Here is a 17,940-nt window from a genome sequence, read left to right as displayed (position 1 = left end):
AATCGACTTCTGTTTATTTTTTTAAAAAAAGCAGGCAACTATATTGCTTAAGGGAGTGACTGACACCACTGAACTAGCGTAGATGCCTGTGGCTGAATGGCAATTCTTAGCAGTCAGCCTTTGTCTTTTTCTTCTAGCAACATGAACACTTTGCCTGTTTGCAGAAAGGTGTTTGTATTTATCCATGCGCTTCTATTTTGATCTTTAAATTTGTTTTATTTTATGAATAGATGTATTGATGGTGTCCATTCTTGACATATTTCACAGTTTGACATAAAGAACCATCGCACCTTTCTGAAACGGACTAAATATGAAGAATTGCGGCCAGATGACTTGTTCGTTGGCAGCATAATTACTGTATATTCTCGTCAGCTCCATTTGGTAGGCTATGGGGACCAATACACAGCTCTCAGACTGGGAAGTAAGAAACAAAAGTAAGAATTTAGTTCCTAAATATATTCAGAGTTCACGTCAGTTACTGAAGAACCAACTTGGTCAAAATAGTAGTTAGATCTCTTTCATACAAATCAGGTTTTTAATAGTGAAATTGCCATTCCACCCAGTAATGTGGTGATGAAACTGATCACCTTTAGACTGGGACAGTTCCAGTATTAAGCAGATCACTTAATTGCTTACATAAAACAATAGTGTTGTAAATATGTGGATTATTTGTTTCTTGTACCCAAATTAGATATAGCTTTATGTATTTAGATCCTAGGTAGCTGATTTGTATTGCAGATAGCCAAATTGATGTAAGTAGTAATAGTTTCCTGTAAATTGAAAGAACTGTTTTTAGTTGTCCATCATGAACATTGAGCTATAGATGTTATATGTTGGTTGTATACTCGAGAGAGAGAGAGAGAGAGACTTATAGGGGATCTGATCCAGGTTTTTAAGATTAAAGGCAAAAAGATTGATGTGATGGAGTCAGCTAAAACAAGCAGCCATCCACATGAAGTGAGGAAGCAGGGAACAAAGTCTTACTTTTCTTGAGGGCAGGTTTGTATCTCAAATTGAAACATGGAATGTAAATTTATAATGACCATTTTGCTGGTACTGACGGTAACAGCAATGGCCCATCATTCGTCCTTCAGTAGTAGATTTGCATTTGGGATTTTTTGTTATTTACCATGGCACAAATTCAAAATGTTTTGTCCCGGATATTGCACAACTTTTTCTCCCTGTTGTGGGTTTATTTTCAGGACACTGGGTGTAATAAAGCCAAGTACTGAGGTTAAATTAGGAAAATTGATAGACCAGATCTACAGCTCGGGGCTGGTAATAACCAAGGCAAAAATGGCTAACATAACACGGTAAGTTGTTCACTATTGTTTCAAACTAATGCTTTTAAAATCTCTTGATGTGTTGAATTTTAAAACCTTCTTTGTAGAGCAACACCTCTGCATTAAGAACTTATTAATAACAGGACTGGGAACCAATGTAGGTCAGCAAGCACAGAGACGATGGGTGAACGGGACTTGATGTGGGTTAAAATACGGGCAGCAGAATTTTGGATGAGCTCCAATTTATGTAGGGTGGAAGATGGGAGGCCGGCCAGGAGAGCATTGGAATAATCAAGTCTGGAGGTAACAAAGGCCTGGATGAAGGTCTCGGTAGCAGATGAGCTGAGGCAGGGGCAACGTTGGGCAATGTTACGGAGGTGGAAGTAGCTAGTCTTGTTGATGAAGTGGATATGTGGTTAGAAACTTATCTCAGTGTCACATGACACCAAGGTTGCGAGTGGTCCGATTCAGTCTCAGACAGTTGCCAGGGAGAGGGATGAAGTTGGTGGCCAGAGAACGGAGTTTGTGGCGGGGACAGAAGACCATGGCTTTGGTCTTCCCAATATTTAGTTGGAGGAAATTTATGCTCATCCAATACTGAATGTCGGACAAGCAGTGTGACAAATTAGTCAGCGGAGGGGTCGAGAGAGGTGGTGGTGAGGTAGAGCTGAGTGTTGTCATCGTACATGTGGAACCTGATGTGTTTTTGGAGGATGTCGTCGAGGGGCAGCATGTAGATGAGAAATAGGGGGCCAAGGATAGATCCTTGGGGGACACCAGAGATAACGATGCGGGAGCAGGAAAAGAAGCCATTGCAGGTGACTCTCTGTGGCAACGACTGGATAGATAACCAGGTGAGGGCAGTTCCACCCAGCTGAACGACCAAAGAGAGGCGTTGGAGGAAGATGGTGTGGTCAACCGTGTTGAAGGCTGCTGACCAGTCGAGAAGGATGAGGAGAGGTAGTTTACCACAGTCAAAGTCACACCGGATGTCATTTGTGACTTAGATAAGGACCATTTCAGTACTGTGGCGGGGGCGGAAACCGGATTAGAGGAATTCAAACAAGGAATTGTGGGAAATCTGGGTAGGAAGGATAGAAGATAATTATCATCGCTTTTCCCCCATTAAAATCAATGTGATCATGAATTTGTTGCATTTAAGCCGGTCTTCATGCCACTGACATATAGACTGAAAAACAATGGCCCAGTAATTCCGGGCCCAACGCGTGAGTACGGACGGGGTACTCACGCGTGGGCCCGATGGAAGTGCCGGTTTTCAGCATGCACAGCGCATGCGCGGAAAACCGGCATTTCCTGTCCTCTGAACCAAGGGGTTCAGAGGACGAACGCGTGCGCGCAGGAGTCTGCGCGTGCGCGCTGAAATTCCTTTTTTCCCACAGGTTTGCGCATGTGTAAGGGCCTCTCCTTTTTACGAATGTAAAAAGGAGACGTAAGGACTTCATTCTTTAAGGTAAGTGGTCTATTACTTAAAATTATAACATTTTTTCCACAGCTTTATTGTTTTTAAGGACTTTACAGTAAGGTAAGTGTAGTTTTAGACCCGATTTTTTTTTTAAATTATTTTTTTCAAAAATTTGATTAATTGTTTAAAATAGTTTTTTTAAAGTTATTTATAGTTTATTTAATTATTGGGATAAGAACATAAGAAATAGGAGCAGGAGTAGGCCAATCGGCCCCTCGAGCCTGCTCCGCCATTCAATAAGATCATGGCTGATCTGATCCTAACCACCAATCCACTATCACAGAACCATCTCCTCAATCTAACAGAATTAGACACATGAAATAGGAGCAGGATCAGGCTACACGGCCCCTGGGCCCACTCCGCTACCCACAGGGCCATGACCGATCCGAACCAAGACTCATGTCCAAATTCCTGCCCGCTCCCCGTAACCCTTAATTCCCTTTACTTCTAGGAAACTGTCTATTTCTGTTTTAAATTTATGTAATGATGTAGCTTCTACAGCTTTTTGGGGCAGCATATTCCATGGACCTACCACCCTCTGAGTGAAGTAGTTCCTCCTCATCTCAGTTTTGAAAGAGCAGCCCCTTATTCTAAGACTATGCCCCCTAGTTCTAGTTTCACCCATCATCGGGAACATCCTCCCCGCATCCACCCAATCCAACCCCTTCACAATCTTATATGTTTCAATAAGATCGCCTCTCATTCTTCTGAACTCCAATGAGTAGAGTCCCAATCTACGCAACCTCTCCTCATATGTCCATCCCCTCATCCCCGGGATTAATCGAGTGAACCTTCTTTGTACTGACTCGAGAGCAAGTATGTCCTTTCTTAAGTATGGACACCAAAACTGTATGCAGTATTCCAGGTGCGGTCTCACCAATACCTTGTACAACTGAAGCAATACCTCCCTATTTTTATATTCTATCCCCCTAGCAATGAAAGCCAACATTCCATTGGCCTTCTTAATCACTTGCTGCACCTGCATACTAACCTTTTGAGTTTCGTGCACCAGGACCCCCAGATCCCTTTGTACTTCTGTATTTTCCAGTTTCTTGCCATTAAGATAATAACTTGCTCTATGATTTTTCCTGCCAAAGTGCATAACCTCACACTTTCCAGTATTGTATTCCATCTGCCAAATCTCTGCCTACTTACTTAGCCTGTCGATGTCCCCTTGCAGATTTTTTATGCCCTCCTCACTCACTACTTTCCCTCCCATCTTAGTATCATCTGCAAACTTTGATATGTTACACTCGGTCCCCTCCTCCAAATCGTTAATATAGATTGTAAAGAGTTGGGGACCCAGCACTGACCTCTGCGGAACACCACTAGTTACTGATTGCCAGTCTGAGAATGAAGAGATGTTTTTTAAAATTTTATTTAAAGTTAAACTAGTCTTTTGGGCGCCCGTACTTTTCATGAGTTTGACAGTTCTTACTATCAAACTCATGAATGAAGTTTCCCCTCCCCTGATTGGCTGCACAGTGCTCACCTGATCCCAGCTGGCACATCGAACTAACTACGCCGCTGGATCAGGTAAGCACAGCGCGCCGACATCTGAACCGGGCCAGTGACAGGAATTCCAAGCAGGCCCAGGCTCCAGATGTCGGCGCGCCGGGTGAGTGCACATCGGGGGCTTGCATGCGCGGCAAGCCCCCGAACCTAATTTCTGGGCCAATGGCGCTGGAGACCTGGCAGTGGTGTGATTTATGTGTTTATTCAAAAATATATATTTATATAGCGCCTTTCCAAACCTCAGGATGTCCCAAAGCCAATGAAGTACATTTTTTTTTAAGCGTAGTCACTGTTATAAGGAAACGTGGCAGCCAATTGTGCCGAGCAAGTTCCTACAAACAGCAATGTGATAATGACCAAATAACCTGTTTTTTTTTTAGTGATGTTGATTGAGGGATAAATATTGACCAGGACACTGGGGATAACTCCCTTGCTCGTCTTCGAAATAGTGCCATGGAATCTTTTATGCCCACCTGAGAGAGCAGACGGGGCCCCGGTATAACGTCTCATCCGAAAGACGGCACCTTAGACTGCAGCACTCCATAAGCACTGCACTTGAGTGTCAGCCTAGATTTTTGTGCTCAAGTCTCTGAAGTGGGACTTGAACCCACAACCGTCGGACTCGGGCGAGAGTGCTACCCACTGAGCCACGTCAAGAAGGGTGAGGAGAGATAGTTTACCATGGCCAAAGTCTCACAAGATGGCATTTGTGACTTTGATAAGGACAGTTTCAGTACTGTGACGGGGGTGGAAACCGGATTGGAGGAATTCAAACCAGGAATTGTGGGAAATCTGGGTAGGAAAGATAGAAGGTAATTATCATTGCTTTGCCCCCATTAAAATTAATGCAATCGTGAATTTGCTGCATTTAAGCCAATCTTCATGCCTCTGACACATAGACGGAAAAATAATGGCGCTGGAGACCTGGCAGTGGCGTGATTTATGTGTTTATTCAAAATGGTCGCAGCAAGGGTGTCCTTTCTGCTTCTGATGCCTCATTATCCACACTTGGGCACATAAGAGCAATCTGAAGAGACTCCCCAGAACCATAATCATAAATGGAATCACAGTTATCACTTCTGTCTGCATTCAGTTCCAGCACATTTTGGCATAAATTCACCACTGGAGAAAGTCATCGCAAGAATCCTCCTCAATCGCCTTCTCCCAGTGGCCGAAGAGCTCCTCCCAGAGTCGCAATGCGGATTCCGCCCACTAAGGGGCACAATGGACATGGTCTTCACCGCACGTCAATTACAAGAGAAATGCAGGGAACAGCACCAACCGCTGTACATGGCCTTCTTTAATCTCACAAAAGCCTTCGACACTGTCAACCGTGAGGGATTATGGAGTGTCCTCCTCAAATTCGGCTGCCCTCAAAAGTTTGTCACCATCCTCCGCCTGCTTCACGACGACATGCAAACCGTGATCCTGACCAATGGTTCCACCACAGACCCAATTCATGTACGAACCGGGGTCAAGCAAGGCTGTGTCATCGCACCAACAATCTTCTCGATCTTCCTTGCTGCAATGCTCCATCTCACCCTCAGTAAGCTCCCCGCTGGAGTGGAGCTAATTTACAGAACAAACGGGAAACTGTTCAACCTCCGTCGCCTCCAGTCCAGATCCAAGGTCGCCCATCCTCTGTCGTCAATTTACAGTATGCAGACGACGCTTGCGTCTGCGCTCACTCGGAGGTCGAACTCCAAACCATCGTCAACACCTTCACCGAAGCATATGAGAGCATAGGCCTTACACTAAACATCCGTAAGACAAAGGTCCTCTACCAACCTGCCCCCACCACACAGTACTGCCCCCCCGATTATCAAAATCCACGACAAGGCCTTGGACAACGTGGACCACTTTCCATACCTCGGGAGCCTACTTTCAACAAGGGCAGACGTCGACGACGAAGTCCAACACCGCCTTCAGTGTGCCAGTGCAGCCTTCGGTCGCCTGAGGAAGAGACCTCAAACCCGGCACTAAGCTCATGGTCTACAGAGCAGCAGTGATACCCGCCCTGCTGTATTCCTCAGAGACATGGACCATGTACAGCAGGCACCTCAAAGCACTGGAGAGGCATCGCCAACGCTGCCTCCGCAAGATCCTGCAAATCCATTGGCAGGATAGGCGCACCAACGTCAATGTTCTTGCTCAGGCCAACATCCCCAGCATCGAAGCTTTGACCACGCTCAATCAGCTCCGATGGACGGGTCACATTGTCCGCATGCCCGATACGAGACTCCCAAAACAAGCGCTCTACTCGGAACTTCGACATGGCAAGAGAGCCCCAGGAGGGCAGAGGAAACGCTTCAAGGACACCCTCAAAGCCTCCTTGAAAAAGTGTAACATTCCCACCGACACCTGGGAATCCCTGGCCCAAGTCAGCACAAAGTGGAGGAGAAGCATCCGAGAAGGGGCCGAACACCTCTAGTCTCTTCGTCGGGAGCAAGCGGAAGCCAAGCGCAGGCAGCACAAGGAGCGCACGTCAACCCAAGCACCCCACCCACCCGCCCCTTCAACCACCGTCTGCCCCACCTGTGACAGAGACTGTAGGTCCCGCATTGGACTCATCAGTCACCTGCAAACTCATTTTTAAGGTGGAAGCAAGTCATCCTCAGTTCCGAGGGACTGCCTAAGATGATGATTTGGGGGCACAACTGTCTAACTTATGGCGTTTATCGCCGTTGCTGCGAATTCCCGGTTGTTGTACCGTGGTGAAACTGCATACTACAACATTGTCTATTCTGCAGAGAACAATTAATCATCTATATACGAACGTTGGATTTGAAATTTAGCAGGTAAAATTCAACTTTGGTAGGGACACAAAACCGAGGCCCCGTCTGCTCTCTCAGGTGGACGTAAAAGATGCCATGGCACTATTTCGAAGAAGAGCAGGGGAGTTATCCCCGGTGTCCTGGCCAATATTTATCCCTCAACCAACATAACAAAAACAGATTATCTGGTCATTATCACATTGCTGTTTCTGGGAGTTTGCTGTGCGCAAATTGGCTGCCGCGTTTCCCACGTTACAGCAGTGACTCCACTTCAAAAGTACTTCACTGGCTGTAAAGCACTTTGAGATGTCCGGTGGTCGTGAATGGCGCTATATAAATGCAAGTCTTTCTTTAAGTTGTTACCCTTTAGACTCTACTGAGCATTCGGTTTTCTAGCTAATAACCTGAAACTGCCAGCAGCACTAAATTTAATGTTTCTGGAAATGACCCGAGTTGATTTTGTGACCAGGTAGTTAGTTGATTATTCAAATTTATATTTATGAACCATAGAAATTTATTTCCCTTCCTGTCTCTGTTGGCTCTTTTAAGAGGGTGATCTGTAACTAATCCCACTGCTTTGCTTGCTTTCTCCCCCCTCCATAGCCATGAATCTTCTGATTCAAATATTTTTCCCGTACAAGATGCAATTATCTCTGCCTCTTCCAATTAGTCCCTATTGCAAAGCATTCCATTCTGCAATAATACCCTGAAGAAATTTTGTGTACAGCAGCTTAGGAAACAATAGACTTCATAGAATCATACAGCACAGAGAAGGTCATTCAGCTCATCGTGTCTGTGCCGGCTCTTTGAAAGAACTATCCAGTTAGTCCCACTCTGCTGCCCTTTCCCCATAGCCCTACAAATTTCTCCTTTCCAAGTATATATCCAATTCCCTTTTGAATCTGCTTCCACCACCTTTTCAGGTAGTGCATTCCAGATCGTAACCACTCGCATAAAAAAAATTCTCCTAATTTCCCCCCTGGATTTTTCACCAATTATTTCTTATGCTCACAGAAGGAGGCGATTCTGTCCATTGTGTCTGTGCCAGCTCTTTGATAGAGCTACCCAATTCATTTCAGGCAGTGCATTCCAGATCATCATAACTCGCTGCATATTTTTTTTCCCCCCTCTGGTTTTTTGGCCATTCACCTTAAATCTGTGTCCTCTGGTTACCGATCCTCCTGCCAATGGAAATAGTTTCTCCCTATCTACTCTTTCAAAACCCCTCATGATTTTGAACACTTGTATTAAATATCAACTTAACCTTCTCTGCTCTAAGGAGAACAATCCCAGGTTCTCTGGTCTCTCCACATAACTGAAGTCCCTCATCCCTGGTACCATTCTAGTAAATCTCCTCTGCACCTTCACCAAGGCCTGACATCCTTCCTAAAGTGTGGTGCCCAAAATTGGACACAATACTCCAGCTGAGGCCTAACCAGTATTTTATAAAGGTTTGCTTTTGTACTCTGCCTCTTAATAAAACCAAAGATCCCCTATGTTTTTTTTAATAGCCTCCTCAACTTGTCCTCCCACCTTCAAAGATTTCTGTATGTGAACCCTCTGTTTCTGCACCCCTTTAAAATTGTACCATTTAGTTTATATTGCCTCTCCTCATACATTCTACCAAAATGCATCACTTCACACACCTGTGTTAAATTTTATCTGCCACGTGTCTGCCCATTTCATCAGTCTGTCAGTCCTCCTGAAGTCTGTTACTATCCTCTTTACTGCTTACTGCAAACTTTAAATTGTGCCCTGTATATTCAAGTCCAGGCCATTAATATATATCAAAAAGAGCAGTAGTCCTAATATCAACACCTGAGGGACACCACTGTAGACTTCCCTCCAGCCTGATAAACAGCCATTCACCACTACTCTCTGCTTTCTGTCTCTTAGCCAATTTCGTATCCACGTTGCCAACGCCCCTTTAATGGCATGGGCTTCAATTTTGCTAGCGAGTGTATTATGTGGTACTTTATCAAACGTCTTTTGAAAGTTCATATACACGTCAACTGCACTTCCTTTGTCAATCTTCGTTATTTCATTAAAGAATATTCTCCTCACTAGATCTCCAGCTCCACTGTATGCAACTCCTACTCATCAGGAATTCTATTCCATGCAAAGTCCCACATACTTATCATCCCATGTGTTCTTGTTCACCAGTGACAAGTCAGTGACATGCAAAAAAAAAAAACATGAAAGCAGTCATTTTATATATATTTATTTGCTTGTCAGATAATCAAACATGATCTAATTTCCTGGTTTAAAATGATTAAGACATTAACCAGGATTTTATTTGGTGACCAAATCTACTCAATGTTTGATTAACCATTACAAGAGTGACTACACTTCAGAAAGTACTTTATTGGCTATAAAGTGCTTTGGGACGTCCTGTGGTTGTGAAAGATGCTTTTTAACTGCAAGTCTTTCTTTTTTAAAACCTTCCTCTTTGACCAAGCTTTTTGTTACCTGTCTTAATATCTCCTTGTGTGGCTCGGTGTCACAGTTTGTCGTAATAATGCTCCTGTGAAGCGCCTTGGGACATTTTACTATGTTAAAGGTGCTATATAAATGCAAGTTGTTGTTAAGTGACATGATTCAATAGAGTTGTGGCTGAAGGTGACCAGCATTGCCCAAGGGTATCCTGTATTATTCGTTAATAGCAATCTCCGAAAGGCGAGAGGCAATGACTTTTACACAGAACACCAATCAAAATCTTTCTTCAAGTGAGTACTTCCTGGGTTATCATTATTGCCAGAAAAAGGGCAGCAATCAAGAAGGAAGGAAAGAAATGAATCAAACCACATCCATCAGCAACACTGTTATTCTGTGACTTTGCTGTGACATTGCAGTAGTGCATGATTGTGACTGAACAAAATATTCATGCTATTTAAGTTCAATTTGTTTGAATTCACCATAATATAGACATATAATTTGCATTGGAACAAATTCCTAGGTCTTAACGTGAAGTAGTATGTGCACATTTAGTCAATCAGATTGAGAAACATTAAGCCAAATTTTTCCATGAGGTTAATAAGATTGTATAGGGTGTCCTCTGCAATGAATATTGAAGGTGTCATTAAATGGCTTTTTTGTTGAAACTAAATCAGATATACCTGATTATATCTCGAGCGCAGCATAATTCGATTTCCTTACTCTATTTCAGTGATCTTCTTCAGTATTTAGCCTGTGGTCCTGCTGTTGCACTGGAAATTTTGGGAGATGAGGCTGTGTCTACTTGGAAGAAGTTAATTGGATCTTCAGATTTAAGCAGAGCACAAAATGAAGCCAATGTCCGGGCACTTTATGGGATTGACAACATCAGGAATAATCTTCATGGCTCTGAATGTGCTGCAACTGCAGCTCAAGTAAGTTTTTGTGTGGGGTTGGGGTGGGGGTTAAAAGAAAATTGAATTGAGTTGGGTCTTTAATCCTTGCCATGTTTAACAGTAATTCATATGTATGCAAGTAGGCTGGTGAGATTTACCTACATTTTTCCTAGACAGATTTATTTAGTCAATAGTCCTTTTAAGGCTTAAAAGTATGAATGAGCCCATTTAAATCCTTTAAGAAATGCTGGTTTAGGCATTTAATGATTTGAACTTGGGTTTTACTTTATCTTGTGGTTGAACTTAGTTTGCCCAAAAATGTTGTTTAAAATGTCTTGCCTGTTGATTGATACTTCTGACTGGGCAATTTATTCTCCTGAAAATTAAAAAAAAATTGTTTTAAGTATGTCTTTCCGGTATTTAATTTGAATTCTTCCAGTGCCGCAAATAAGTTTACTTACTGAGCCCCGTCAGGTTATACAGGCCACCGTTGAGCTTACTCCCTTCATGTGTTTGACCAATGCAAACATGTAAATCTTTACAATCTGCATGAAAAACTGGTCTCTTCCCAGAATGGACTGTGGGAGTCAGGAGAAAGGAAACAAAAACTAATAGGCAGAAGATTTTAAAGTTCGAAAAGGTCTAGAAACTGACTTTTCCTTTTGAAGTCAATCTCTTTCGTGCTCTCTCTCCACTTTTCACCCGCCCCATTCCTGCAGCCCTGCCATCCTCTCTCCATTGACTGGAAAAGAGCAAAATTAAAGTTAATTAAAAAAAAGACAGAATAAGGGAGAAAAGGACAACAGGGCAATCTAAGCTTTTAGTTAATTTTGAAAAATGTTTTTACTTTAGGATAAATGCAGTTATTACCCACTGAAATAAGAGACTACTCCAAATTCCAAGGTGTGGAGATGCCGGAGTTGGACTGGGGTGGACAAATGTAAGAAGTCACACAACACCAGGTTATAGTCCAACAGCTTTATTTGAAATCACAAGCTTTCGGAGCGCTGCTCCTTCTTCAGGTGAAGTGGAGAAATGCATAAAGACACAGCTTATATAGTCAGAGAATCATGTCAGATGTTTACAGGTAACCTTTCCAACTGCCATTTATCACACCTCGGCAGAGAGATAATCACAGCAGTCAAAGGTGTGAATGGTGTCCAAACAGGTCAGTCAGGGAAACATTACATCAAAGAACAATGAGGTGGGGTCACAAGGGGTCAAATATTGCAGATGCTGGGGTCTGTATGAAAAACAAAAAAACAGACAAAAAACATTTTTTTTTTTTTTTTTGGCTGGAAATCACAGCAGGTCCGGCCGCATCTGTGTAGAGAGAACAAGCCAATGTCGACTCGAGTCTGGATGACCCTGCATCAGGTGGGGTTACATGTAGCGTGACATGAACCCAAGATCTCGGTTGAGGCCGTCCTCATGGGTGCGGAACTTGGCTATCAGTTTCTGCTCGATGATTTTGCGTTGTCATGTGTCTCGAAGGCCACCTTGGAGAATGTTTACCCGAAGATCGGAGGCTGAATGTCCTTGACTGCTGAAGTGTTCCCCGACTGGGAGGGAACACTCCTGCCTGGTGATTGTTGCGCGGTGTCCGTTCATCCGTTGTCGCAGTGTCTGCATGGTCTCGCCGATGTACCATGCTCCGGGGCATCCTTTCCTGCAACGTATGAGGTAGACAACGTTGGCCGAGTCACATGAGTATGTTCCGACGGGCCACAGCGAAAAATCGCATAGACCTCCTCAGAAGACAAACACGGGACACAACCAACAGAGTACCGTTCGTCGTCCAGTACTTCCCCGGAGCGGAGAAACTACGCCATGTTCTTCACAGCCTTCAACATGTCATCGATGACGACGAACACCTCGCTAAGGCCATCCCCACGCCTCCACTACTCGCTTTCAAACAGCCGCCTAACCTCAAACAGACCATCGTTCGTAGCAAATTACCCAGCTTTCAGGAGAACAGCGACCACGACACCACACAACCCTGCCACAGCAACCTCTGCAAGACATGCCAGATCATCAACACAGATACCATCATCACACGTGAGGACACCACCCACCAGGTACATGGTACATACTCATGTGACTCGGCCAACGTTGTCTACCTCATACATTGCAGGAAAGGATGCCCCGGAGCATGGTACATCGGCGAGACCATGCAGACACTGCGACAACGGATGAACGGACACCGCGCAACAATCACCAGGCAGGAGTGTTCCCTCCCAGTCGGGGAACACTTCAGCAGTCAAGGACATTCAGCCTCCGATCTTCGGGTAAGCATTCTCCAAGGTGGCCTTCGAGACACACGACAACGCAAAATCGTCGAGCAGAAACTGATAGCCAAGTTCCGCACCCATGAGGACGGCCTCAACCGAGATCTTGGGTTCATGTCACGCTACATGTAACCCCACCTGATGCAGGGTCATCCAGACTCGAGTCGACATTGGCTTGTTCTCTCTACACAGATGCGGCCGGACCTACTGTGATTTCCAGCCAAAAAAAAAAAAAAAAAATGTTTTTTGTCTTTTTTTGTTTTTCATACAGACCCCAGCATCTGCAATATTTGACCCCTTGTGACCCCACCTCATTGTTCTTTGATGTAATGTTTCCCTGACTGACCTGTTTGGACACCATTCACACCTTTGACTGCTGTGATTATCTCTCTGCCGAGGTGTGATAAATGGCAGTTGGAAAGGTTACCTGTAAACATCTGACATGATTCTCTGACTATATAAGCTGTGTCTTTATGCATTTCTCCACTTCACCTGAAGAAGGAGCAGCGCTCCGAAAGCTTGTGATTTCAAATAAAGCTGTTGGACTATAACCTGGTGTTGTGTGACTTCTTACATTTGTCCAAATTCCAAGACATCAGGACAGTAGCCCTGGACTGTCTCCTTATTCTTTCACTCACAAGACAAACCATTTGAGATTCAGACAGAGGAAACATTAGCCATTAGCATCCTGGAATCATAGAATGATATAGCACAGGGACCCAAGGGATATGGGGATAGTGCGGGAAGGTGGAGTTGAGGTAGAAGATCAGCCATGATCTTATTGAATGGCGGAGCAGGCTCGAAGGGCCGAATGGCCTACTCCTGCTCCTATTTGTTATGTTCACAGAAGGTGGCGATTCGGTCCATTGTGCCTGTGCCAGGTCTTTGGTAGAGCTATCCAATTCATTTCAAGCAGTGCATTTCAGATCATCATAACTCGCTGCATAATTTTTTTTCCTCTGGTTCTTTTGTCAGTCACCTTAAATCTGTGTCCTCTGATTACTGACCCTTCTGCCACTGGAAACAGTTTCTCCTTATTTATTAAACCATTCATGATTTTGAACACCTCTGTCAAATATCTTAACCTTCTCTGCTCCAAGGAGAGCAACTGCAGCTTCTTCAGTCTCTACACATAACTGAAGTCCCTCATCCCTGGTACTATGCTAGCAAATCTCTTCCGCACACTCCAAAGCCTTGACATCTTTCCTAAAGTGTGGTGCCCAGAATGCACTCAATACTCCAGCTGAGGCCTAACCAGTGTTTTACAAAAGTTTAGCATAACTCCCTTGTTTTTTGTACTCTCTTCCTCTATTAATAAAGCCAAAGATCCCATATGTTTTTCTAACAGCCATCTCAACTTGTCCTGCCACCTTCAAAGATTTGTGTACCTACACCCTCAGGTCTCTATGTTCCTGCACCAATGTTCCCTTTAAACTGCGCAGCTATCTGGAGCTCCTGGGCAGGCCGCTTGCCGGCTTTACAATAGGAAAAACTCTGCATGCTACTGTTTTCAGCCTTGGTGGTATCCTGTATTGCTGTCCTTAGCCCTCCACCTGGATTTCTCAATTAAAAAAAAAACCCAGCTTGGATATTAACCCCATAATGAGGGGGTTGGGGGGGGGGGTCGGATTAAATCCTACAAATCAGAGAACGGGTCTCCAACCCGTCGTGTACGCACGCGTTGCTGTTGTGGGTTTCGAGCTGACTCCAGAAGTTAAGTGCTTTTTATAGCACTTCTAGTGAGCCAGGAGGAGCAGGAATGCTCCCCTCGGACCCTCAAGGAAGCCTTCGTCCTCTTCTGCCGATCACTGCCTCTCTATAGCCCCTGCTGCGATAGGCAGCCTCCTCCCGCGCCCGCCCCTCCAACCCTGATCTGCAACCTGCCCTGCAATTCCTTGGGACCGTCCCCAAGGGTCCCCGGCTGCGGCCTCCTGCCTGGCAGCTGGCCAGCCTGTCAATTTAGCTTGCTGCTGGGCGGGAAATGGAAGAAAAAAATTGTAATGAGCTCCTACCGTTAAATTTGGTTGTTTGACAATCATTGGGGCATTCTTCCTTTTTGCCTAATATTATTTCTGAATTGTACCCAAGAGATCGCAGTGCTGAGGTTTTAGCTGCCGCCTCCCGTTTCTTCTATTAGCTTAATGTTATTCATTATGCTGCCATGGGCAAACTGTGTCCATCTTTTCCCAGTGTGACTCAGTTTCCAGTGCCAATCCCAATCCAGCCTTTACCAAGACTTGCCCCATTTTGGCCATTTTATTTGTTAAAGTCCAATTTAAATGGAAGACTTTTGAAAAAAATATATACATAAGCAGAGGAATATGTTTATAAGAACATAAGAAATAGGAGCAGAAGTAGGCCACTTGGCCCCTCGAGCCTGCTCCGCCATTCAGTAAGATCATGGCTGATATTGGGCTCAAAGCCACTTCCCTGCCGGCTCCCCATAACCCTTCACTCCCTTATCTTGCAAAAATCTGTCTATTTCCACCTTAAATGTATTTAATGACCCAGCCTCCACGGCTCTCTGGGGCAGAGAATTCCACAGAAAGATCCTCCTCTTCTCAGTTCTAAAAGGGTGACCCTTTATCCTGAAACTATGCCCCCAAGTTCTAGATTTCCCCACGAGGGGCAACATCCTCTCTGCATCTACCTTGTCGAGCCCCTTCAGTATCTTATATGTTTCAATAAGATCACATCTCATTCTTCTAAATTCCAATGAGTATAGGCCCAACCTGCTCAACCTTTCTTCATAAGTCAACCCCCTCATCTCCAGAATCAACCGTGTGAATCGTCTCTGAACTGCCGCCAATGCAAGTATATCCTTCCTTAAATAAGGAAGCCAAAACTGTACGCAGTACTCGAGGTGTGGTCTCACCAATACCCCTACAGTTGTAGCAGGACTTCCCTGCTTTTATACTCCAACCCCCTTGTAATAAAGGCCAACATTCCATTTACCTTTTTGATTACTTGCTGTACCTACATGCTAACTTTTTGTGTTTCATGCACAAGGACCCCCAGGTCCCTCTGAACTGTAGCATTTTGTAATTTCTCTCCATTTAAATAATAATTTGCTTTTTTATTTTTCCTGCCAAAGTGGATAACCTCGCACTTTCCCACATTATACTCCATCTGCCAAATGTTTGCCCACTCACTTAGCCTGCCTATATCCCTTTGCAGATTCTTTGAGTCCTCTGCACAACTTGCTTTCCCACCCATCTTTGTATTATCCGCAAACTTGGCTACATTACACTCGGTCCCTTCCTCCAAGTCATTAATATCGATTGTAAATAGTTGAGGCCCCAGCACCGATCCCTGTGGCACCCCACTAGTTACGGTTTGCCAACCGTAAAATAACCCATTTATCCCAACTCTCTGTTTCCTGTTAGTTAGCCAATCCTCTATCCATGCTAATATATTACCCCAACCCCATGAGCTCTTATCTTGTGCAGTAACCTTTTATGTGACACCTTATCGAATGCTTTCTGGAAATCCAAATACACTACATCTACTGGTTCCCCTTTATCCACCTTGCTTGTTACACCCTCAAAGAACTCTAGCAAATTTGTCAAACATGATTTCCCTTTCATAAAACCATGCTGACTCTGCTTGACTGTATTATGATTTTCTAAATGTCCTGCTACTACTTCCTTTAATAATGGACTCTAGCATTTTCCCAATGACAGATGTTAGGCTAACTGGTCTATAGTTTCCTGCTTACTGTCTCCCTCCTTTCTTGAATAGGGGTGTTACATCTGTGATTTTCCAATCCTCTGGGACCTCTCCAGAATCCAGGGAATTTTGGTAGATTACAACCAATGCATCTCTGCAGCCACTTCTTTTAAGACTCTAGGATGCAGGCCATCTGGTCCAAGGGACTTGTCCACCTTTAGTCCCATAAGTTTGCCTAGTACTTTTTCTCTAGTGATAGTGATTGTTTTAAGTTCCCCCTCCCTATAGCCCCTTGATTATCTATTATTATTGAGATACTTTTAGTGTCTTCTACCGTGAAGACTGATACAAAATATTTGTTCAAAGTTTCTGCCATTCACCTGTGTCCCATTATTAATTCCCCAGTTTCATCCTCTAAAGGACCAATGTTTACTTTAGTTACTCTTGTCCTTTTTATATACCTGTAGAAGCTCTTACTGTTTGTTTTTATATTTCATGCTAGTCTCTAGTATTTTGAGAAGTTGGGTAGTGTGTAATTTTGTTTAAAAATTAGCGTGATTCTGAAGCACATCACTGCAAGAAATTGTGGCCCATGGGCAAAAATTTGTGATTATTCCTGAGTCTATTTAAATACACAGGGAACTAGTAATTTATGTAGATATGACGAGAGCATTTTGTCCATTCAGGCAGCTGTTAGTTTCTTTTAGGACAAGAATTTGGGTAAACCTATCTCTACATACAGTTCACGACCAACGTGATAATCCGTATCTCTATCCTGCAGGGTGAGCCCTGCAAAGGAAATTTAGAAGCTTATTCTGCTCATATAATCATTTCTTGGGTCAACATGCAAATAATTTCCCTAAAGACTATCTGCAAGGAAACAACATGCAGCAGTATGTGTGCTTTTATCAAAAATGATTGTTTGTTTTCAGAGGTCAAAATAAGACAATGCTTCAGTATTGCTGTGCTCCAAAGAGGACAAAAGATGTTGGTCATCAGAGCACACCAGCAGTATTTGTCTTATTTTGGTATGTGGAGGTTTGACAACTGAGCAGAATGTTTAATAACTTGTTCTTCTCAACCTCAAAAACTTTTTTTTAAATCCTCATTCCTGGGTTCCACTCTTTTTTATGGCATAGCTTGGAAGTGCTGTTTATTGTTCTGTTTCTGTTCTCTTGCTGTTGATTGATATCTCACTGCCTTTTCTGATCAAAGAACTATTAGTGCATCCCAGAACAAGGGTCTATGTGAAAGAATGGGGAAAGACCCCCTAATGATAGCGGCTCTTATTTGTATGTGGATGTTTGTCTCCTTTAAAAGAGTGAGGTATATTGTACCTATGGTTGACTATGATTGAAGTTGTCCAAATCTTGAAGTTAGTATTTCTTTCAAAATATGAGAAAAAAGCTCCTTGGATACAGATCAAGTAATTATACATGCCAGCCTGTACTTTGTTGAATGTGCTGCTGACCAGTGGAGTTGATCAACAGCAGAATCATTGCTACAGAGGGATTGCTGCTAGTTGGAGAACGAACAAACAAACCAAATCAGGTCATCAACTGTGAATAAGAGTGCACCACAACCATATAGGTTTTTTGT

The 17,940-nt window shown here is 43.7% G+C and overlaps 1 protein-coding gene across 1 annotated transcript in view; it reads left to right on the top strand.

Moving 5' to 3' along the window:
- nme7 (NME/NM23 family member 7) overlaps positions 1–17,940 on the top strand; it is a 234,253-nt gene that overhangs the window by 23,378 nt on the left and 192,935 nt on the right. Inside the window, exons 3-5 of the mRNA XM_086006730.1 lie at positions 268–434; positions 1,203–1,313; positions 10,222–10,423. Of these exons, the coding sequence (XP_085862856.1) occupies positions 268–434; positions 1,203–1,313; positions 10,222–10,423 (480 nt within the window). The remainder of the gene's footprint in view (positions 1–267; positions 435–1,202; positions 1,314–10,221; positions 10,424–17,940) is intronic.

This window comes from Somniosus microcephalus, chromosome 14 (assembly GCF_052327205.1).
Source record: "Somniosus microcephalus isolate GS21.2 chromosome 14, FLI_Smic_1.0, whole genome shotgun sequence".
Lineage (NCBI taxonomy): Eukaryota > Metazoa > Chordata > Chondrichthyes > Squaliformes > Somniosidae > Somniosus > Somniosus microcephalus.
This window is presented reverse-complemented; position numbering and strand designations above follow the sequence as displayed.